The sequence below is a fragment of the Amphiprion ocellaris genome, chromosome 6 (genome assembly GCF_022539595.1).
Source record: "Amphiprion ocellaris isolate individual 3 ecotype Okinawa chromosome 6, ASM2253959v1, whole genome shotgun sequence".
Classification (NCBI taxonomy): domain Eukaryota; kingdom Metazoa; phylum Chordata; class Actinopteri; family Pomacentridae; genus Amphiprion; species Amphiprion ocellaris.
The window spans coordinates 11612921-11638045 of record NC_072771.1 but is presented as its reverse complement, the minus strand read 5'-3'; the positions used below and the strand labels follow the sequence as shown (position 1 = coordinate 11638045).

The 25125-nt window shown below is 39.1% G+C and overlaps 1 protein-coding gene across 1 annotated transcript; it reads left to right on the top strand.

The window, feature by feature from the left end:
• The first annotated feature begins 60 nt into the window (after positions 1-60).
• vps37ba (VPS37B subunit of ESCRT-I a) lies at positions 61-18687 on the top strand. Its single transcript, XM_023288177.3, has 4 exons — positions 61-236; positions 7270-7441; positions 14072-14154; positions 16056-18687. Exons 1-4 carry the CDS (start codon positions 132-134, stop codon positions 16545-16547), a joined length of 852 nt encoding a protein of 283 aa, XP_023143945.2. The 5' UTR covers positions 61-131; the 3' UTR covers positions 16548-18687.
• Positions 18688-25125: the final 6438 nt, after the last annotated feature.

Sequence of the window (25125 nt, the reverse complement as noted above, 5' to 3'; positions counted from 1 at the left end):
GTATTTCTGACGGCCCATGAAGGCAGCAGCGGGCCTGTATCCGCTGTGCTTCCTGTTAGGAGGCTCAGTCAGCTGTCACAGTCTGAGGCGGCCAGAGGAGCACAGCGAGGAGAAACACAACCACAGCCAAAATGTCCAGTTTTAACGACAAGTTCGGCGCTTACACGATGACTCAGCTCAACGAAATTCTGGAGGACGACGAAAAACTCACAAAAATGGTTCAGGAGATGGACGAGGTATGTTACGCTCAGCTCTTTTTGTAGTCCGGTGTTAGCTCCTTTTTCTCGGTCACTGTGGGGTTTTTTTTCCTCTCCGAGCCTTTGTTGTGTTTCCCAACACACGCTACGTTCAGCTACGGAAATGTTTGCTTCGAACCACGGTTGGGATTTAATCATAAATATGTCTTGTCAACCGAACTGAAATGTCCCGAAACCTGAAAATATGGTTCAAAATCGTTAACCTTGGGACGGAGCAGGGCGAGCATTGTCTCAAGTTTGAACACTCGAGGATTTCGAGTTTCCGACATGGTTTCTCCAAGAGGCTCGACTTCCCGAAACAGCAGCGGCTCGTCTCTGTTCAGTAACATGTACGAACCAGAAGACGCTTTTGTTGTTACATTAATGTTGACTCCTTTTTGTTTAAAGATGAAAAGGATTTAAGTAATGGCCTAGCTTCGACTCGGTGTCATGACATGTTGTCATACCAAATTCCTGTCAAAAATACGCCAATATAAGGCTGCTTCTCCTCTCGTCACAGGTAGACAGTTGGAAAACAGCTCTTATCATGAATACGATCTATTCTTCAGCTCAGAATTATAAATACGACATGAAATAAAACAGATTGTAGCCACATTACAAGCTACTGGTTGAATGTATGCATGTATGTATACATGCATACATTCATGCATACATACATGCATGCATGTATGTATGTATGTATGTATGTACCGGCTTCAATGTATGTGAGCCAAGTGGGAGCAAAGTAACATGAATTCACACCTTAAAGCCATTTAGCTCATATGTGGACTATCTGGCCTCATTCCAGAAATACACGGACTCAGCAATTGCCAATTAATGTGTACTTGCTTTCCACTGGATCAAAAGTCTGCCCTTGTCATGATAAACACCTGATAAGCATCACTTTTTCCATACACAGAGCGATTACCAGCCATAGTCCTTGGAAAGGTTTTTTTTTTTTTTGCCACAGACAGATATGTGGCATATCAAGAGGGAGGGCTAACAGATTAGCATTTTATGCAGGATTTGAGCCTCTGATTATTCCCCATGCTGCTGCTGCTGCTCCTTCCAAAACAGTCAGTGTGGACTTCAATCTACCCTGATGTCCTCCTGCTGAATCAGTCCAACCAGATCCCTGCTGTTGGAACAATTTTCCCACTTTTGTCTTTACTTTTTTTTTCCAGCTGAAGTGTAAATGCTGAAGAAACACTTCACACTTCTTTCTTTGACCCTTCACTTTGTACCTGATCAGTAATTACAAACATTAAACACACACTGTCAGGACAGGAATTTTTCTGGTCTGTTGTCATGGTGCTGTGGCTTTCACTCCAGCAGTCTAACTTAAGATCATTTTGCGTAACAGCGAGGCCTCACTGCCTCATACGAAATAAAAAAACCTCCATTCATGGACATGAGAAACTACAGTGTGAGCTACTGTATGTTGCCGTAAATGCACCAAATGAACACAGTGTGGTATTATTAGCCATTTTGATGAATGCTGTGCTGTGAGGCTGCCTTTTGTCGTGTCACTTCTGTTTTTGATCCCCACCCTGTGTGATTGTCTCCATGGTTTCATTTTCCTCGTCCCATAGCAATGACATTGCAGTTGTTGACTCAAGTTAGTCATAAGATAATACATGGAAGAGAATTAACCAAGTAAAGGCATGCCTGAGTCAATGGTGGAACTGTCTGGGAAATTCTTTCTTTACAGTACACTGGATGGAAACAAAGGTACTCGATGTCAGAAGGCTTTGAGTGAAACCTAAGAATGCTGAGAAGTCCTGAGTATACAGCTGTAGTGTGCGGACAGAAACCCTCGTCTCAGATGTAGACACATGCTTTGCTATGGGCCATAATCTTCTCGTTTAGAAGAACACACACCAACTGCTGCATGTGTCATGCCTTTTGAATAATGCAAATAACGCTGTTGTGAATTTGTTTATATTCAGTGTATCCTGGTTTTTCAAATGTTTTAAACGTGTCATATATGTAGATACTTTGCATCACTGATGTTCTGCTATACATTAATTTAGACCTGCTCGTACAGTATAGTTGGATGTTTCTGTCTCATGTTGGATATGAGCTGTGACAGCAAGATGTACATTTAGAACTGTAAGACTTCATCCACTCAGCAGCATGACCCAGTTTTCCCAGTTTTAGCACTGCGTGTTTTGGCTTATTTAAGCCTTCTGTAATACCATACATTTTATAGTAAATTAAGATTACGATAGCTTCTTATGTTTTTAGGATTAATCCAAGGAGGGTCTCGTTCAAAAGCTGTTCAGTTGGGGTGGGTACAACAAATTTTACATGCTTTACTAATAGGCCCTTTTCCAGTGTAGTAATTTGCAACCCATTTTAGGGTGGCCCAAGCATTTGTGCAAAGTGCCCCTTCTAAACCCCCTCAGGGTTGTTTTTGCGGGAGTAGACTATAACTACTCCAGAGTAAGTACCTCTGAGCATACCTGGAAAACGGCTCCACACAGATTGGATATACTCGGAGAGGACAAATGCTGATAGTTAAACTTAGATACAGCAATGAGCAATATTTTTCTTCCCTCTTGATTTTGTCATCAAGCAGGAGTCTTCTCCTTAAATTTTGCCATAAACACGTAAAATTCTCCATAGAGGCTCACATATCAAACCTCCATTGTTTGGAGCACTCAAAGTAAACGTTATGGTCAAAAATGTTCTATCCTACACTGTCATGGAAACAGAAAGACAACAATGACTGTGGCCATTTCTGTAAACATTCACATTACTTTGCACCTGCTGAGTTTCTGTAGTGGAAAGCCACCTACTGACATCAGTTATAATCCTGCCTATACGCGATTTTTAGCCCATTTATAATATTGATATTTTGAATATTTAAAATGTATAAAAACATGTCAATCAAAATTAATTTGTTAGAAAAGAACGGGGTCTGTGAAATCAAAATTCCAGCTTCCTAAATGTTGTTATTTTTTTCTTTTCTCCTACTGTGACAGTAAACTGAATATCTTTGGGTTTTGGACAAAACAAGACATTTGAGGACGTCATTTTGGGTTTTAAGAAGCTCTAATTAACATTTGTCACTATTTCCTGGTATTTTATAAATAAAACATCTTAACTGATTAATCAAGAAAATATTCAGTAAATTAATCAAGAAGGAAAATAATTTTTAGTTGCACCTCTAATTTCAGCAAAGAATTATGTGTTTGGTTTCACAGAACAGGCCTGCAGTTACAGATGCTATTTAAAGGTCTGCTTCTTCAGCATGACCACAGTGAATGGACAAATCTGCTCTTGGAAACGGGAGACTGCTCATCTCAGGATGTGATGGTGCAAAGTGTAGTGGTAACAGGCACATTTTGCTTTTCCTGCATGGAAGATTGTTGTTCCCCTTCCCTCCGACTACCTCCTACACTTTTAAAAATTATTCCATAATCATGACTTGTGCTACAGAGTTTTTCTGCACCTTCTCGCTCAGTTGTGATTATGTTTGCACGTACAACGTGTTGGCTAGTTGTGTAAAATGAGTCATTTGAGGGGTAGCAGGAGAATTGTTCTTTATTAAATCCTCTACTGGTTACACTGTGGCATGTTGCTCTTCGTACTTGTATTTATTATTTTAGTTCAGATTTGCACAGTTTTTTAACAATGTTCAGTTTACTCTTCACAAAGAGCACTATCCATCTTTTGAAAACAGTTCTGCAAGAAGGTTTCCAACATTTGTACAAAAATTAGCCACAATAATGTCTGTCAGGTCTAGCTCTATCCAGACCTTTAATAGAATTAGGAATTTTGGCTATGGGGTTTGAAGGAAATGGTCTTTAGGGATGAAAGGTGCAACTGAGTTTGGAAATGTGGGATCCAGCAGTTCTTCAGCATGACCCATACAACTTTATGTAAACGCAATGCTAACTTTGCTGAAGCATCCTTTTGAGGGGTATTTATTATTATAGCACTGCATTATATGACTCAGTGTAAAGTGAAAAGGTCACTATAGGAAGTGTTATACTTGGAAATGACTTATGGGACACATGAGTCATATCCACTTTTAGCCCCTTTGAAGTTCATTGTTTTGGTTCTCCAGCCAGTGTGCACCGTAGAAATATCGTATAATTGCAGTTGATTCTTCTCCACTTCAGATATACAGTTTCAGAAAAAAATGATTAGACCACCCTTGTGTTATCATAATATCTGTCCAAACAAATGTACCTTTAGTTGTACCAGGCATTAAAATGAACAAGAAATTGAAGAAAACAAGGATGATCTAATATTTTTTTCCATGACTGCATATTCATACATAATGGATTCCTAGTAATAAAGCACAGGTAATCATTGAATGGGCTGCTGACCCAGTATGAAATGTCAGGCCTGTGAAGAAAACAAGTGACTGAACATCAGCAATAGACTTTGTCCACTGTATGTACTTTGACTCATCAAAAGAGGAAGAGCACAGGTGTTGTGCTGTGTTCCTACTTTATGTATGTATTATTCAGAGATAGTTGTCCCCAGTGCAAGTTTAGTCATTTACGCAGACAAAATTTGCTTTTTCTGGTAAGTTCTTGTCACAGTTTAATTACTGAAACCCTTTTGTTTTGGTTGTATCACTTGTGTCTAAAACTGAAACTGTTCATTACTTAGCAAAAAATCAATAATATTTGTTTATTTATTCATTATTTTTCAAGCACAATTTGTAAAATATGCTGTATATTCACAAATTCTGGCTTGTCTGTGCCTCCTTGTTTGAAATTTTTGAGTAGGGATTGGCCTTTTTAAGGGGGTACTAAGGAGACCAATACCTAAGATTTAATAACAGTATACATTTTCAGGAAGGATGAAAGCTTGGTTTCAAAATTAGATGAACGCAAAGGTTTGTTGAAGTGGCTATGTTTCTTTATGCTTCACATGTGTTCAGTTCAAAGAGAACTTGTGAGCCTTTCTTTGAGTGTTGATCAGCTGTTATCCATAACATCTAACCGTCAAACAGCACCTTGGGTGGGATATTGCTCAAAATCACACACTGGTGACAGCAGGTTGCGGCATCAGAGCCAAAGGAGCATATTTTTAAACAAATGTATTACATTGAATTTTTTTTTTTTTTTTTAATTTACCACTGATTTGAAAATTGCTGATATTCATCCAGTTCCCTTTTGTAAATGTGAAATTTATACTAGTGATGTTGGCAACCCCAGGGCTGGAGTCTATCCCAGCTGACTTAGGGCAAAGGCAGGGGACACCTTGGGCTGTTCGCCGGTCTGATCACAGGGATCTAGCTGCAAAGCAACAGTGCTAACCGTCAAGCTACTCTGCAGCTGCCATAACCCCAAGTGTCTGCAATCTAAATGTACTGAAGGCTCACCTCAGCCACACAGTGAGTGAGGCAGCATGTAAAACAGCAGGGAGCAGGTATTATCACACCCGAATGAAATGCAGCCATTATGAACAATATGAGATCCACCTGTGATTTTCCTGCTGTGACGAGTCACAAGGGTTTATTGTTTGTTGAAATAGAAACCATTCCAGCTTGGTTGTGATAGATTGGGATTGACCAATTATATACCCTGTCAATGCTGAAAAATGAATTATACTTTTAAGTGTACTTTTGTAAAAGTGAAAAACAAAAATATTTACTGAAGTTTTGTGTTGAGGTTTGTGTTATTTTGACACCAAGATTTTAATTTCTCCTGCAAGTCAGTCTTCTAGATTACTAACAATCAGTACTGGAGTTGAAAAACTATATCAGTTGACCTCTAATCAGAGGTGTTTGAGTTGCTCCACCTCTCCTGGTTAAATCTTCCTCAGATTGTTCATGGTCAAATTAGTCCTTACTTACATTGTGTAGTATTTAGATAAAGAGACTAAATAACAAATTGCTTTCTTTAGTATGGCTTTGCAGCAGTTGCTTATCTAGTTTCAGTGTTGTGTGTTTCCCTAGTTTTAATTATGATTTTTTTTTTTTTTTTTTTTAGGACCTGCCAGCACGGTTTGTCTAGTTGCTAAATAATAAGTTAAATTGGATTAATTATGCAGAAACTACTGTTCTGAGAGCACAGTAGCTGATGGATTATCTGATTCGAATTTAATGAAGAAGCTATTTAAAGCTATTTCGACTAGAGGTCGACCGATATATCGGCCGGCCGATATTTTGGGCCGATATATGGACGTTTTTCAATATCGGCCATCGGCCGATATTTAGAAATAAAAAGCCAATTTGTGATCAGGCACCCGTACGGGCAGCTGCCGCGACCGCTTTTCCCTTAGAAGGACCCCCGGCACTCAGAGAGCGGAGCATGAGCGGAGCAAGTGAGCCAGGCAACAACAAGCCTAACCCTAACCACTTTCAGGTTCCTTTTTTATTGTATTTTTTGTAAACTTTAAGTTTTTTTTATGTCATTGTACTTTTTCACTTTTTGTGTTCAATAAATGTTAGAGTTCTACTAGTGTATTTAATTTGTAATATATACATGTATATACTTTTAGTGTTTAAATTGCCTTTTGTAATCGATGTGCTTTAAAAAAAAAAAAAAAAGATATCGGCCTTAAAAATCAGCTTCTACAATCGGCTTTAGATATCGGCCATCGGCAGAAAATTTTTTTAAAAATTGGTATCGGCATCGGCCTTTGAAAATCCCATATCGGTCGACCTCTAATTTCGACACACTTCTGTTACCCCTCTTCATGATAAAGTACTTGAGTTCTTTTGTAACTGAAATCATGGCAGCAGTTGAAGTTTTCTTGTTGCAAAGAAAAAGTGCACATTTTCAACCATCGTACGACACATTTGTAGTCAGGATTTGTCTTTCTAAATATGTGAAAAGGTTTGTGGGAGTTGTGTGAAAACTGCCACTTTAAGTGTGATGATTCATTGTTAATAATCACTGCGATAACTTTTAAGTATCCTTTTTGTTTCCTAGATGCTCCTCAGCAGTCAGTCACTGTAAATTGTAACTGAGTCCTGTATCTAAGAGAGAAGTCTTGTTTTCTAAGATTGCCTGTCATGACAAAGGTGAAGTAATTACTGATGTGTATTTGTTTTCTTTTGAAGATGCAGGACGTCCAGCAGAGCAAAGAGAGGACGCTGGTCAATAATCGAACCCTGGCAGAGAAAAACCTTGCCCTGCAGCCCAGACTGGAGCACAAGAAAGAGCAGCTCACCAAGCGCTACAGTTGCCTTCAGGAGAGCTTCGAGTCCTATCAGCTTCGCAAGTCCACTCTAGGTACAGCGGCAGTATGGTCACTATCACAATATACTGACAAACATTTTTTATTGAGTACAAGATCTTGAATTTTTAATGTTACCCAGTCCTTGCGAAATTTGAATACTCTGTTATCCATGACGTCATTGTGAACTGATACTTAGACAAATGGAGGGAGAGCTCCAAATAATGCAATACACATGGGGCACATTACCAGTCACAACCATGCTGTTTTATCTTTCAGTTACAGCCTCTGCAGGCTTTTAGGATTTTAATATATTGGGATATAAACAGCTTTCCCAAAACACTTAGTGTTCATCCCAGATACCAGTATCCTTACCAACAAAGTGCATGTATGTAACTGACTATGTTCAGTACATATTAGTCAAGACAAATCATTTCTGAATAACATTACCTTTTCTTTGTGTAATGAGAAATCCGTTGGACTGGGTGAAGCCTTTGATATTAACAGCTGAGTTCCAAACTGGAAACATGGGCTGAGGAAGAGAAGTACATGGCTGCAATTGACTTTACATTCTTCTGCGTCTTAACTACTTGTCTCCTGGGACGCCCTGAGAGTTTATATCTGCCAGGCCCGGCTGGATGACCCATTTATTTTATACCCTTGCTAAGCCTTGTATCACAGATGCAGGACTGACAAGCATTTCTTTTTTATTATCGATTAATCTGTTGAATATTTTCAGAAACAATCAATTTCTTGGTCTATAATAAACCTAAACTAAAAAATAAATAAATAAATAAAATAAACCTATCGCTGAAAAATGCTCATCGCTGTGTCCCAGAAGTCCAGAACCCAGAGCTATTCATTACTCCGCCAAGGAACGGATGGAGTTATGTGACGATCGGCATACGTTTGTCTGTGAATCTGTGAATCTGTCTGTCTGTCTTCTGTCTGTCTGTGTGAAACATTACTGAAAAACGGAGCAACAGATTTGGATGAAATTTTCAGAGGAGGTCAGAAATGACACAAGGACCAAGTGATTAGATTTTGGCAGTGATGCGGCTTATAGTCTGGATCTACAGCTTTGTTAAAGATTTCCCATTGGGAGATATAGCAGACGGCATGGTGTTGCTGTAACCACGATGTGAACATTGTGTCAGTTACCTGCTGACAATCACATGATTGCGATCCTACTACAAACTGACTGTCATTTATTAGTGGGAAATCATACAAGGAACAAATGATTAAACTGTGGGCTGTTTCTGAGTCCCATCAATTCCTGCCATCCACTACATATTTAGGTCACGCAATGTAGCAAACCCCAGCCAGACACGTTAAGTTCAGCCGTCAGCCTTATTTTGAACACAAATTCACCTTTCTGTCCTTCACTCATTTCTTCACCGTAAGACCTTGTCCCCATTCCAGCTAGGTGCTTCTAAGTTTAGAGACATCCTTTGCTAGACAGCAACAGCGTGTTACCGTTGTCTTTCATCTTTATTTGAGTTTTCTGACTTTTCGGCAGCGTCTTCGTCATGTCAAGAAACCGCTACTTAGAGAATCGCTTCCTGTGCTGCTGGAATGGTGATAAAATAAAAGCCCGCAACATTAAAAATATGTCTTCAAAATAAACGCATGGAAGGAAAGGTTATTTTAACAGTAGCAAAACAAAGGTTTGCCAAAAGTGATGAACTGATCAACAGCCTTTTATAAGAATCATTTACACGCAATTTGGTATTCATACATACCATGCTCATGCATAACACATGCTTGTGCTCAGCGCAAAGTCATTTTTTTATTAACGATTTCATCTGTCGGAAATGATACATCAGCTGAAGAGCCTTGGCGGAGTACTGCACTCTATGAGTACTTTTCCAGTTAAAGATGCAATGATTTTTGTTTGTGATGAGCTACTGTTTTTTTTCTTCAGTTGGGCAAAACAAACAAATTGAAGACATTTCAACATTTCATTGTTTACTTACTATAACTGCTTATTTGAGGCAGGTTAGCAATAATGTAAATAGCTTTTTGCAGCATTTCTATTGTATTTACTGTAATGTATGGCCAGGAGAAGCAGTAAATCTTCACTTTGAGAAGCTGGAGCCATCAAAATTTTGTCTTTTTGCTGATTAAAATGACCTGAAGTAATCACAAATTACATTTTGGTAGATGTTGTGATACAATTATAACAGAAGAAAGTAACATTGGTTTTAGTGTGTGTATGTTACAGTTATTTTCAAGTAACTTAATAAGTTTATTCAAATAATAGAGATGGCTGCAGTTCAAGCATGAACCTGTTCATAATGCCAGTTGGTTTCACAGAGGGCTGAGCTGTTATGTCATGCTTTTGTCATCATTGTGTATTTGTTCTGCATGAACACATACTGGAGAGACCGGTTTGACCAGTTTCCACAGTTCCCATCAAGGGCTGTAGCAGCCATTTTACCAGAAACCTTGTTTGTCATGCTACTGCAGCTGTAATTAAACTCTGCTGGGGTTGAGCAAGTTCCAGATCTGGCTTGGATTTTCGCTGTGGGATCTTTAAAGACATGTAGGGGTGTTCTATCTGTCACTGACACACCTTCACAGCACTTCCTAGTGTGAGGAAGAAGTCGGAGTGACGATACTTGTGACCTTGTTGATGCAGTGGTTGCCAAGCAGCTCTCTGAAAATAACATGCCAGCTACTAATTTCTTGGCTACGCTGATAAAAGTTTGACTTTGTCTCCTTCCCTTTGAAGGATGAACACTCTGAAAGCTTTGAAAGGTTGTCAATGTCATTACAAGATTATGTAGCAAAATGCGATTCTGTTAAATCTCAGTTGAGACATATTTTGCTTGAGGGCATAATAGCAGTCTTGACCCTCAAAAGCAGTGTCTTGTTGCATGGCGTTACTCATACAGGAGTCAGGAGTCAATACACGCAGTGTGGTTTTGTTTGTTGTCGGCAAGTGATGGCTTTGTCAAATGTAGGTTAATCAGTGTCCCCCCCGCCCCCGCCTTCCATGCACTATCCGACCTAGTTGTGGATTTACTGAAGAGCAGCTGGGGAAGGACAACGATGCTCAGAGTTGAGAGAAACCCAGCCGTCTGACTGAGATGAAACACTGAGTGTACAGTAGCTTTCTGTGGTTTCACTACCATACAGTTACAACACCAGCTCCACTACACTCATATTCTTTTCTCCAAGAAATGTGTGGCATCTGCATTAAACTTCACTGTCCAGTAGGCTCTGGAGGCCAAATAACAGGGCAGTCCCCCCTCCTCCCTTTCCCCCACCACCGTCCACTGCCTCTGTGGATGGCAGCCTTCAGTAGACCATTGTACTGCCAGGCAAGCTGGTGTAAAACAGCCACAGTGGGTGTGAGGGAGTAGTGATGATGGGACTGGCAGGCAGGGAAGTTGGAGGGGTAAGAGTGAGAGAAAGGCAGCGAGGCAGGCCAAAAACGACCCCCTCCCTCAAATACTCACAGCCTAGGTCGACGTGGATACATATACTAAATGGCCGTCTCATGATCTCGAGGCCCAGACTATGTGTTGTGCTCAGCAGGCTCTGTGCTCTGCCAGAGAATCACCGCTTTGTGTGGAAGAAGTGCTGCTGATATGCCTGAGAGTCAGCCTTGTTATGGGAGAGAGACTGGAAAAAGGCTTTGTGTCAAGCATGAAGTCCCTGTTTGAAGGTTTTTTTTCCCTACTGAGTGCGTCAGTAAAATGTGGCAAACCAGTTATAATTTTTGAATCTAATGCCAAGAATTCTGAGGCAAAAATTGAGTTCAGTTTCAGAATTTCAGTTCTGTATTTTTGGTACACAAATTTATACAATTTGGATAATTAATTTTAATGTTTGTTTTCTGACTAAAGAAGTGGCTATGCTGTAGCTGCAGTTTATGTCAGCTTTGTCTGTGTAGTCACTGATCTTGTTCTTATGGAATTTGACAAGATGAGTGTTATTGTGTTAGCCAGTTCTACAAGCTTCTTAACAAGTGTCTGTAAAACAGAAGTATGCAGCTAGTGTTTTAAACTTGAGAGCGAGACATTATGAGTTGAGGCATTTCAGTATTGAAGGTTCAGTTATATTTTTACTTTCTGGTTTCACTCACCGATATTACATCATAAGAAAGGGACATTGCTCTTCCCCTGAAACGTGTAGTTGTCAAGGCCATTTATAAGGTGTGTCTGGAAATGTCTCCACTATCTCTCACAGTTTCCTCTAATATTTTTCTTTTTTTTAAGTTATTTTTTTGGCCTTTTGTTGGGTTTATTATAGGCATAATTGAGAGGCAGACAGGAAAGCAGGGAGAAGAATTGGGGGAAGACCTGAAGTAGAGGGCCCTGACCTGGAATTGAACCCAGGCCGCTGCGTTGGGGACTATAGCCCCTGTTTGAGTTGCCCACTCTAATCTTTTTCTTAATTTTATTACCAGGTCTTTTTTTATTGCAACTTTTGCCTGTGCTGATAAAAGCAGGTTGCCTTTAAGTTTCCTAATTTCCCGTTTTTCCGAGCAAATAAGTCATATCCTTTACGTGCGGAAGCGATTACCAGCTTGATAAAGCTGTGTCAAACTTTGTGTGGTTTCAGATTACTGCATTAGTGTACTTCATATCATGCGCTGCTATTGTGTGGGAGGAAGCTCCTAGGACAGCTGGGACCAGAATTCTGGACCACACTAGGAGGGTGGAGGAGAAAGTGGCTTGGCCATACCTTTTGTCAACACCTAACCTCGTATTTTTTTTCTGACATGTTTTCTTTTTGCTTTGCTTACACTTGGTCACCGTCACCTAGCTACTATTTTTAACCCACATTTAACAGGGGAACCAGTTATAAATTTGGACTGGAGGGAGCTGTTATGATTAAAGCATGCATATGACACCTTTTTTGACAGAAAGCATTTTATGAATTTATAAATTTGATTTTGTACAGGTAGGGGATGTATCACAGTGATTTTAAATCAAAATACAGAAGTATTCCTATGTGTGAAACCTGAATTCAAAAGTCAAGGCAATAGTCTTCGTCACATTTTTCACATTAGATGTAAATTTATATAGATAGAGAGGTTGAAAACAACAATAGCAACCAGTGACACAGTTAGTCCAATAGCTGAACATTATTGTTTTTGTTTGTTTCATTTGTAAAAATCTTGTATTTCAATACTTATTTTAGTAAAATTAGCACGTCTCACATTTGTTCGACTAGTGTCTTAAATTGAGTTGAGAGAGTGCAGTCAGACAGTGATCACTCTCGATATCCACTATTCTGCCTAAGTTTGGATCTTAGTTGTTGGTCTGCTGACTTTTAGGCTCATGCTATAGATGGCCAAAGATGAAAGTAATCTCTGATGAGATTTATTTGTGTTTTGTACACTCACTTTGTGGGAACATTTTACATTTGTAAATTCTTTTTCCACCAACTAAAATTGAAACCAGGGTTTCAAGTATTTACCATGTTAATGTATTTAAAAAAAAAAAAATAAATAAATAAATTTAAAAAAAAAAAAAAAAAAAAATATATATATATATATATATATATATAAAATATATAAATTTATTTATTTTTTTTTAAACTGTAGATCATGCGTTGTCATTCTTTATAAATATAAACTGTATTTATATCTATCTGGCCTATATGGGATCTTAATAAAGAGTCACATGAAATAAACTACCTACTGTAATTTGCATTGGAGATACACTCACAAATGCAAACTAAGCTGACCTTCCCCTGAGTATCAGGTGCACATTGTTTTGTGCAATTAGCATAAATTGTGAAAATCTAGGTTGAGCTCAATGTCCACTGCAAAAATGACATCTAAATCTTTGTTGACTTGGTTTCCACACCAGAAAGCCCAAAATTACCTATCAGGTTAGACTGGAGTCTCTCTTGTTGCTTGGCTTGGTGAAGCGTTGGTAAGTTTACAGTACTATATTGGAGATCAGTAACTATTGTTGTGTCACTGGTATTGTCAGAGTGCCACCCTGTGTGTGCAGTCCCTACTCCAGCTGGTGTTGACTTTCAGCCCTACTTGGGAACACAAACAAAACTGTGTTCCTCCTTAGAGACACCAAAGTTTTTGAGGCAACTCAGTTGGGCTTTGCAAGTTCACAGCAAACAGAGAGGCACCGATGGCTGTTTGGATGTGCCAGTCTCAGGAGTTCACATGTCCTGCCTCAGCTTTGTCTGAAGGGCAAAATAAAATCTGTTGTTACAAACATATTAATGTTTAAGAGTTGAGGGAATTTTTTCTCCCTTTTTTGAGCTGCTTGATTATTTCCTGCATGAATCACAGTGTGTAAATGCTACAAATGAATCTTGTGACCCAAATGTTCTGAAAAGATTGTGTAAACAAGGTGATCAATTGTACTGATTTGCTAATACAAATGTGGCTCACAGTAAGGGGATGATAATCAGAAAAACTACAGTGAAAGCTGTAACATTAGGTTTAGTGTGCCTATGTATTATCACAGTAATGTTCTTCCAATAAAGAAATCAGTTTATGCCACGTGTTAGAGTGTCTGTAGTAACTAATTTAATTTCGTTTCATCAGAAAGTGCAGTAGTGACCAGACAATTATGGGCAGCTGTACATGCTGTCAAACACATTTAAGTCTGACTGCTAAAAACACTGACCGTTTCTTTTCTCAGTTCAGGTCCAGCAGAATAATAACATTTATGTTGTTCCTCTGTCTCGTTGTTTCACAGACCACAAGTCAGGAAACACCTCCCTGGACATTTTGCTGGCCCTACTGCAGGCAGAGGGAGCCAAAATAGAAGAGGAGACAGAGGTAAGCATTCTACAGCTCTCTTCAAGGATGACTTCATGTATCACCAGTCAGTAGTTCATATACCCGTCTTTCCTGTGGCTCCTTTCAGAGGCCTCATTGTTCAAATCTAAGCCCCAGGACCGTTTTTTTTACATCTCTGCAGTAACTATTTGTCTACTCAGGGTTTTCATCTATCAAACAAACTATTAGGTTGCTTCTTCATAAATGTAGGCAATACTGCATTTTACCATTAGAGAACCCAGTTTTATTTTGTCATGGTGTACATCACTGAAAACAGCAGCAGCTTGATATAAGATCCAGAGAATTGGATAATGACAATTTTTCTGTGATCATTCAGCATTATTGATACAACTTGTCTTACTGCCATTAATTGTAATAGGTTTTCTAGTATTATAGACGTTGTGTAGCCATCAAAAAGTAAACTAATATTAGATGATCTGGTTTCCGGTCTTTAGCCTCTGTACTATAATTCTTTCTTCTGTTTAAATAATAGACGAAATGAAGTCATTTTTTTAAAAAAATCTGATCCTGTACTGTATCTTGTTCTGTTTATCTTTATATGTTCCACTTCTTCAAGTGTCATAGAAAGCAGTTTGGTTTAGTGAGATGAAAATTCACTGTTTGATAACAAGTTCTTGGCTAATTACTGTTAGCCAAGAACTGTTAGCCAAGAACTGTTAGTGCAGATGTTTGGCATTATACTGTGTTTGTAACAGCATCTCAGTCATACCATACTCTGTCATAGGACAGGGAGATGTTGACTAATTGTACACAACACACTTAGTGATATACTCACACTAGTATGTAAATAAGTATTTGACAACCGACAAAGTGTGGAAACAGTGGAACTGTTGTACAACACAATGTAACACAATTACAAGCAGAATGAGACAAATTTACATTGCTGGGAACTTTTCCCACATGATCATAGGACGCTGTTACCTTGTGATGCAGCTGGGTTCTTGCACAATCATAACATGATCTATCTTGCCAGGCCACAAGCAATGTGCTTGTTGCTGTTTCACGGTTGGAGCCTCCAATGAGGAACCTACTGGCAGCTACGGCTGTGAGTTAGACCGTGATAGACGATGATAGACAGATGGTTCATCCAACCCCCTGCCAGGTATTCTGTAAAAGTGCCTGTCCTTTACACAGTTTCTGAGGATGACTTTCAGATGGTTTCGTGAAACAAACCATCTGTCCTATCAGGTTAGGGATGATACCGTCAGTGATGTTTTTACCTGCATCTTTCTTGGTTGCTACTTTTGTCCACAATAAGTAACTGCACATCGAGGCTACTAGGTCTCACACTATGTAAAATGTGTATAGGTATATAAATCAGCCTGTTTGTGGTGGATGGATGTAGAATAGGTGGGACCTGTCATTGTTCTGTGGATAAAAGTGCATCTGTGCTTGTTTGATAAAAGCCAGACTTGTTTTATATATGATCTTACATTCTTACACCCACATTTAGCCCACAAATTGTCCTTTTTGATAAATGTACCCCTCAGAAAATGTGACTTTTGTGCAATCACACAACTAGTGGGCTATAAAATCACTTTGACAGTTATTGACATATGTTATTAATGTAGAATAAATCTTCAGATAAACAAAGTATTAACTGTTTTTATTCATTTAATCACTTATGACAGGCATTTGTCATGACTTCTGATATTTTACAGGTGAAATTAATGAGTGCAGAAATGGTCTCGATATGATTATCATAATGTTAAATTCCTCAGCAGTTTGTCTGAGTGGCTGGGTTTATTTCTCTGTGATTCTCCCTGGATGCTATTTACATCTTCATGACTCACAATGGCTCTCCACTCAGTGTTGAATCAGTCAGTAGGGACTTCTCTGTCATCTAAAACTGTTCCAACTCTCTGTACTTCTGTCTACAGAATATGGCTGATTCTTTCCTGGATGGTGACATGACCCTGGACTCCTTCATCGATGCCTACCAGAACAAAAGGAAGCTGGCCCACTTGAGACGGGTAAAGATCGAAAAGCTGCAGGAGATGGTGCTGAAGGGTCAGGGACTCCCTCAGGCTTCAGTCCCTCCCTCGCGATCTCAGGATATGTCAGCAGCAGCCTCCGTCCTCACTGAGGCCGGCAGCAGCTCCTCCCCTGTCCCCCAGCCCAGGAGGAAACCACCACCTCCTCCATCCCAGCCAGCACCACTTCTAAATCAAGTGCCAGCTCCAACCACTGCCCTCCAGCCTCCTGTCTTCTGTTCAGCAGCGCCATACCCACCAATTCCTCCTAGAACCGGGCAACCCTTCCCCAACGTCTCCTCTGGCTACCCCAGCCACTACCTCTCTCAGTACCCCCCTGCTCTGCCTCAAAGGCCTCCACCTCGTATGACCCCGCAGCCTGGCTTCATCATGCAGTAAATTAAAGAAGCTGCAACTCAGAGAGTGCAGTTTGTGTCAAGGACTTTTCACTACTGGAACTCCCCTGAGGGCAACATTTCTCTGCCGTCTGCCGCCTTGGTTTACAACCAATCACAACACAAGAAGGCAGACCTTCACCGGCTGGTCTGGTCACGTTCAGCTGAAACAGATCTCCAATAATCTCTGTGGATTTGACCTCTCACTCCAACACTCCCTAAAAATAAATGCATAAATAAAGACGTGGCGAGATCGGCCTTGACTGTCACTTAGCCTGAGTCCCTTTGGTGGAGGCCCCGAAATAGGCTGTGGTGAAAAAAGTGACAATCTGTGGGCTGCTGACCTGGGACCTGTCATTTATCAGCACTTTGTCTCCAGGCAGAGCCCCCAGTTAGTTTCTCACCTCCCTTCAAACATGTTCCTCAGGCATTTATGGAACACTAAAGTCAAACGGAAAACAATTTGATTAGTCATTTCCATATGCAGCATACTATTTTACTGGTAACATATATGCAAGCAAGGAGAGACCCTAATTACTGTGCAGTTTAGATGAAAAAATAATTTCCCAGAGTATATTCAGGCAAAAACTGCATCGTCTATGCCATGATTTATTTTTTTTTTTTTAGGTACAGAGGAATATTTAAATTTCAGCATCTTCTTATGATATAGTACTAATAGATTTATGTTAATAACCGCCACAATAGACTGATTAACATGTGGAAAGGAGGGTTTTGGTTGGTGTGTCTCTTCTTCAATACATCCATATGTCTAAAGAAAGTCCAGACCTGCCTGGTTCAAAATAGCTTACTGGTCCATGTCAGGACAGAAGTCTAAAGGGAAGTGAAGGAGAGGATTAGCGGCTGAACTGTTCTAATAAATGAATTGGCCTGTAAAGCCGCACCTAAAATGAAGGATTTATGTATAGCCATACAGTACACTTCAGATGTGTGTCGTTTTCTGTGGGTTCCTGTTGTAATGCAACACTCCTTTAGGATGTCCATTGTCTTTAACACCCTCAGTTGGGGTTGGAAATTATGCCAACAGTTCTTTGGATTTCATACATACTGTATGGTTCAGTTCAGTTTTCTGTCACACTGAGCACCAAAGACTTCCCACGTCTGTGTTAAATTTTTTTGCTACAATCTTTTTTTATGTAAGTGAAACATTTAGTAAGAATATCTTTCATTGTTTCCAAGATATCTGTTTATGATCTTGAGCTGAAACACTCTTTTGTAAACATGCAAGCCAGATGTCGTCAAGGGGAACTTGGAACATCAACCCGGCTTTGGGAGGAAACATTTTTTTCTGGTGCGATTTTTAAAAAATAGTTTCTATGTCCCACTCCCAACTGCTGTCGCTGTGCACTGTTGAAGAGCCACGAGTGCCTACACTTGAAGTGACGTTGATCACGTCCTTCTGACTACTCCATGTTTCTCTATGCTCAGCCGTAGATGCTAGAATCCCATGCCCCAACTCTATAGATAATAACTAGCCCAGTATTTGATATTACTCTCCTGCTGCTGATTTTATGTTTCACTTTATTAGAAGGTTTTTAAAAACTCTGACTGTTGGATTGACAGACTTTATTTCTCTCTAGTAGCAGAAAATCAATACATAACATGTGCCAGAGAGACGAGGGACACCCTCAGGCTGTGTGTCCAGTGGTGCTTGTACTTCTCTTTCTTTGATGGGGTGAATTCAAAGATTTTTGCATGTGATGATGTTGCTGTTTTTTTTGTTTTTTTTTTTAATGGGTAAAATAACAGGGCTCTAAAATGATTAGTGTCATTGCTGTGATCATACTTCACCTCAAGGCAAAGAAATGGATAAAACATACATGTCAGCAGGCAAAACTACAGAAAAATCTGAAACATCTCGATGAACCAGCATTTCTAACGACTAACAATGGATAATTCTCTTGTGCATGGCCTTTGCTCTTTGTGTTCAGTTTAAAGATTCCTCTTTAAAACTTTATTTTTTAGCTGTTGAGCTGCTTTTTGCGTTCAAACTGCTCCTCTGCATTCATGGTTTTATATGTGGTTGGTGATAATTTCAGTGTAATGTTGTAGGTATGTACTTATAATGAATGTTTAAGTGGAATTTAATGCTATTTTCAAGTTCAATAAATCTCAATTTTTTTTTATATCTATTTTCATTTAGGTTCTTTATTATCACACTGAACAAATCTGACTTCTCACTTCATGTCTTCCAATGACTGATACACTGAAAGCTCCATAATAGGATGCGTTTTTTTTTTTTTTTTTTACTTTGAGCAACATATTTTTTAATATTAAACAAGACAGCCACCTAGTGTTCAGGGTTGGTAATGAATGAAAAATTTCACTAAAGGCATTGGGAATAAACCTGAGTGACTTCACAGTACCCTGTGTTGTGATTTGCCTGGCACATCTTACAATACGAACAGCGGTGCATTGCTTCATGTTGATGTATTTACAGGTACATATCTACACTGTCAAAGCTGTAATCATAGTGACATTTCCATTTACATGTTAAACCCTAAAAATTCATCTCTCTGTTTCAAAGTTATTCATTCATTTATCCATGAAAATAATCCCTTCCTGTCTAAAACTGGGTTAGGTGTAACCACATGTATGCTTCCTTCAGAATGTGCAAGTCTATGAAGTTCCTGCATTTGTCTCTACTTACTCCCACCTATGGTGCTGACAACATATTTCACTCATGATGTGATTTCTAGCATATAAAATCCCCATGTGGACATGTTGACAAGGTAGAACAAAAATTTTCATTGGCAGGGGACTTTAAAACACTACATTTAGGGGGTCTATTGACGAGAGTTGCCATGTGAAGGATGAAGGAGAAGGATTTTAATCACAATGGAAAATCTACCATGTAACTTGTTCAGTGACAGAGCCAAATCATTTTTAAGGGTGAGGTTGGCACAGAAAATGATATCTTCTTTTGTTTTTATGCTTGGAAAATTTCTCTAGGCCCAATGTTATTTTTTTTTTCATTATATTTGATACATTTTTTTTTAGATGGTATTACAATTTAAACAACAAAAGCACTCAGAGAACGCAGTACTCAGCTAAGGCTGCTTAGTTATTGTATGATTTCCGACGGATAAGTCTGCAGTGGCCGATTTGTAGCAGGATCGCAATCAGGATGTAGTGTTCACTTGTTGTCATGGTTACAGTGACGCTATGCCGCTATACAGAAATCTTTAACAAATCCATGAATCCAGACGATAAGCTGCATCACTGCCAAAATCTAATCACTGGGTCCTTGTGTCATTTCTGACCTTCCCTGAAAATATCATCCAACTCTGTTAATCTGTTTTTGAGTAATGTTGCAAACACACAGACAAAAAGGTGGACATACACACAAACGTACGCCGATCGTCACATAACTCTGCCGTGTTCCTTGGCAGAGTAATTATACTGGGTGAAACTCTAACTCCAATTCTGTGAGTATGTGCATAGTCAAACAAATTTTACCATTTGTTGTGTCGGGTGGACTGAGAGGTGAACAGACTTCAGAGGCATGCCTAATTCAAAGGGGGCAGAATGGGTGTGTTGCATTATTTATTTATTTTTCTTAGTTTTCAACTATCTAATTTTATTTCAATCAGTCAAATGAAATCTGATTGAAACATGATTTGTGTTTTATATATTGTATATTAGACTGAGTTGAGAAACAGGCAAACTCATGAAAAATTCACATACAGTTAGGAAAATGACAACAAAAGACTTCACAAACCTTTTTGATAGCTACAGGGAACATTAAAGATACCATATTATTCTCCTTTTCACCAAATTAATGCAAGTCCCTCATGTCCAAGAATGTGCCTTTCAGTTTTTGATCTCAAAATACAGCAAAGATGGTTCCTTTCACGATAACAAAGTCCTTGTTATAGCCCTCTTCCAAACAGGTTGTTTCAGTGTCTGTAGCTATACATGAAATTGCTGTCCCCTCCCCTTTCAAGAAGAAGACTCTCTCTGCAACTCTGAATAAAAGTGCATGGAAAAACAGTTGACTGGATATCAGCTGACACCGGGACCAGTGTGTGAGACCAGAACTTTATATGGCTTCTTTTGTCTGAGCATCATTTTCCATGTAAATATAACAGAATGTTGGTGTGTGTTGAGGTGTGTCAGAATAAACGTCTTCATATCATAACAGGTTTGATGTTATACGGGTCATTCCAGAATTCGAGGACATTTGGACTTCAAAATGTTTGAAAAATAAACCGTCTCTTTTACAATTTTCTCCTCCATATTCATCAGTAATAGGTAATAAACTATCAAAGACTTGATTAGCTCAACTTACACATCAATGGTACCATTTTTTGTTTGCTAACCCTACTCTAATCACAGTAACAGGGTTGCTAATCCATGCTAATGTTAACTTTTTCTCAACAGTAGAAGCCAGATATTTAGCTAGCTGTTACTGCTTGAGGATCATCTTATAATGGAAAAAAGTTTAAAAAATAAATAAATAAAAAGTTGTCTTTTCCTGATAATATGCATAGCAGGGTTACATGAGGTAGAGTGGGACATTCAATCAAGGCCGTGATGAAAATATGAATAATAGAAGAGAGGACATAGCTTTGCTCTACACATTCTTTTGGAAAACTGTTTGATGATGTTAATTCCAGCGTATCATGTGATTCACCGTTCACATCTGTTTGTTAAAAAATGTTCCCACAGTTACAAGAGACATCAGTAAAAAAATTAATACAAATAAAGGAGATTTAAATTTCTTTTCACCTGTTTTATTTGAGATTCAGTTTGGACCTCAGCAGGGTGGGACAAGAGTAAAATGACATTTTAGGGGGAACTCCAGATTTATTTGGTATTTTAAAAAATATTTTCAAATATTCTTTTCTCCGAGTTTTTTTTAGATTTAGTCTCGGGACAAGTAAACTTACACAACAACTGCATGTTATAGTATTTTGTACATTTCAATTCAATTCAATTCAATTTTATTTATATAGTGCCAATTACAGTCAAATTGTATCGAGACGCTTTACAGAACCCGTATGCCTGACCCCCAGAGCAAGCCAAAAGGCAAGAGTGGCAAGGAAAACACCCTTTTAACAGTGAAAAAAATCTCGAGCAGAACCCGGCTCTAATGTGGGGGGACCCATCTGCCTGCTGGCCGGGCGGGTTGAGAAGGACAGAAGAGGTAGAAGGGTAGACTTAGACTTAGATTGAGACAGGCTTTATTCATCCACAAGGGAAATTTTGTTGTCACAGTAGCTCAGAACGGTAATCTTAAATAGACCAGAACAGCAATAGAATTATACAATAGTAGGATATACACATTACAAAATAGAAGAATTAGGAATAATATTTGGAATTTACAATATGGAACAGGTAGCTATAATACAGTGCCAGTTTACACACGGGTATTGACATAAATGAGTGAGTTATCTATCACAGAGTGGGTACAGCTGTATAGAGTATGGTATGAATGTGCACCTGTAGTGCTCACTGTGACAGCGCAGCTGTAACAGTCTGTTGGAGAAGGAGCTCCAGGAGGTAGAGGGTTACAGATGGAGGTAGAGGGATAGAGGTAGAGGGATAGAGATAGAGCGGTAGGAGGGGACATAAGGACCATAAAACACACAGTTTAATACATGCATGATAAGACAGATGATACATGCTACGTATAACTAACATGGAAACTAATTATAGTTTACTGCTATGGTGTATGGCTCTGGCTTTAAATATACTACATATATAGCTGGTGGTAAATTCAAAAATATGTAGATGAGCAAATCAAGTATAGTAAGGGCAATGCAGAGTAGATCGGTGGAAATGGGCAGCTGGAGGTGGGAGAACAACCACACATCTGAAGCATCCAGCTCTGGGACCAGGGACACTCGGAGAAAGGACACAGGGAGAAACAGAGTGAGTGTAATGCAGTATATATAGTAAATACATAGGTAGTTAGAGAAGGGCGCAGTGCATCAAGAGAGGTCCCCCAGCAGCCTAGCCCTATAGCAGCATAACTAGGGGCAGACTAAAGGGACGTCAAGAGGGGAAGTCAGTTGTGCAAATGAAAACACCAGCTCACCCCGTCAGGGTCCCCCAGTCAGCCCTAACTATAAGCTTTGTCAAAAAGGAAGGTTTTAAGCCTGGTCTTAAAAATAGAGAGGGTGTCCGCCTCCCGAACCCAAACTGGGAGCTGGTTCCACAGGAGAGGCGCCTGATAACTGAAGGCTCTGCCTCCCATTCTACTTTTAGAGATTCTAGGAACAACAAGTAAGCCTGCAGTCTGAGAGCGAAGAGTTCTGCTAGGATAATATGGTACTATCAGGTCTTTAAAATATGATGGAGATTGGTTGTTAAGAGCTTTATATGTCAGAAGAAGGATTTTGAATTCTATTCTAGATTTAACAGGAAGCCAATGAAGAGAAACCAGTATAGGAGAAATATGATCTCTCTTGCTAACTCCCGACAGTACTCTGGCTGCAGCATTTTGGATCAGCTGTAGATGTTTCAGAGAGCTTTTGGGACAACCTGATAATAAGGAATTACAGTAGTCAAGCCTAGAAGTAACAAATGCATGGACTAGTTTTTTTGCATCACTCTGAGACAGGATGTTCCTGATTTTCACAATATTTCTCAGGTGGAAAAAGGAAGTCCTACAGATGTGTTTTATGTGTGAGTTAAAGGACATGTCCTGGTCAAAGATAACGCAGAGGTTCCTCACAGTAGTACTGGAGGCCAATGTGATGCCATCCAGAGTAACTATATGCTTTGAAAGCAATTTTTCTAAGATGTTTGGGGCCAAATCCAATGACTTCAGTCTTGTCTGAATTTAGTAGAAAGAAATTATAGGTCATCCAGGTCTTTATGGCCTTAAGACAATCTTGCAGTCTAGCTAGCTGATTAGTTTCATTTGGCTTCATAGATAAATACAATTGAGTGTCATCAGCATAACAATGGAAATTAATACAGTGCTTCCTAATAATATTATTAGGAAGCACTGCCTAAAGGAAGCATGTATAATGTGAACAGTATTGGTCCTAAGACAGAACCCTGAGGAACGCCATGATTAACCCTAGTATGCTCAGAAGAGTCATTGTTGACATGCACAAACTGGAACCTGTCTGATAAGTAGGATTTAAACCAGTCCAGTGCTGTCCCTTTAATGCCAATACAATGTTCTAGTCGCTGTAATAAAAGTTTGTGGTCGATTGTATCGAATGCTGCACTAAGGTCCAATAAAATAAGTATAGAGACCAGTCCATTATCTGACGCTATGGGAAGGTCATTAGTAACTTTCACCAGAGCTGTTTCTGTGCTATGATGCACTCTGAAGCCTGACTGAAACTCTTCAAACAAGATATTCCTTTGTAAATGTTCAAATAATTGATTTGCAATTGTTCTTTCCAGAATTTTGGAGAGAAATGGGAGGTTGGAAATTGGTCTATAGTTGGCTAAAACATCTGGATCAAGAGTGGGCTTTTTAAGTGAAGGTTTGATTACAGCAATCTTAAACGCCTGTGGTACATAGCCTGTTACTAGAGAGAGATTAATCAGATCTAACATTGAGGAATTAATTAAAGGTAAAGCCTCCTTGAACAGTCTAGTTGGGATAGGATCTAAAAGACATGTCAATGGTTTGGATGTAGAAACTATTGAAATGATTTCAGAGAGATGTATGGGAGTGAAAAATTCTAAATATCCATCTGGTCTTACAGCCAATTCTAAAGCATCTGTACTCGATGATACATTCGTGACATTTGTAGGAAGGGCCAGATTATTTTTTTCTCTAATCGTAATAATTTTATTTGTAAAGAAGCTCATGAAGTCGTTACTGCTCAAAGCTAAAGGAATACAAGGTTCAACAGACCTCTGACTCTTTGTCAGCCTGGCTACAGTGCTGAAGAGAAACCTGGGGTTGTTCTTGTTTTCCTCTATTAAAGATGAATAACATGTTGTCCTGGCATTACGAAGAGCTTTTTTATAAATTACTAGACTATTTTTCCAAGCTACATATACTTCTTCTAAATTTCTAAGTGGAGTACCACTTCCTTTCCAGCTGTCGGGACGCCTGCTTTAAAGTCCGCAGCTGGGAATTATACCAAGGAGCAGGTCCTCTCTGAGATAGAACTTTCTTTTTTACAGGTGCAACACTATCAAGTGTTGTACGCAGTGAGGCTGCAGCATTATTAACAATATAATCCACTTCTGTGGGGGTAAAATTATAATATTTCCCTTCCATTATATCAGTAAGTGGTGCTGAATTAAATAGAGAGGGTATTATTTCCTTAAATTTAGTCACCGAATTTTCAGACAGACATCTACTGTAATGATATTTATTCTTAATTCCTATACAGTCTATTGTTGCAAACTGAAATGTTATCATAAAGTGGTCAGAAAGAAGAGGGTTCTGGGGAAATACTGTTAACTGTTTGATTTCTATGCCATAAGTCAGAACGAGGCCAGGGGTGTGATTAAAACTATGAGTTGGTTTATTTACATGTTGAGAAAACCCAATTGAGTCTAATATTGAATTAAAAGCAGTCGTAAGGCTGTCACTGTCCACGTCAACATGAATGTTAAAGTCACCCACAATAATCACTTTA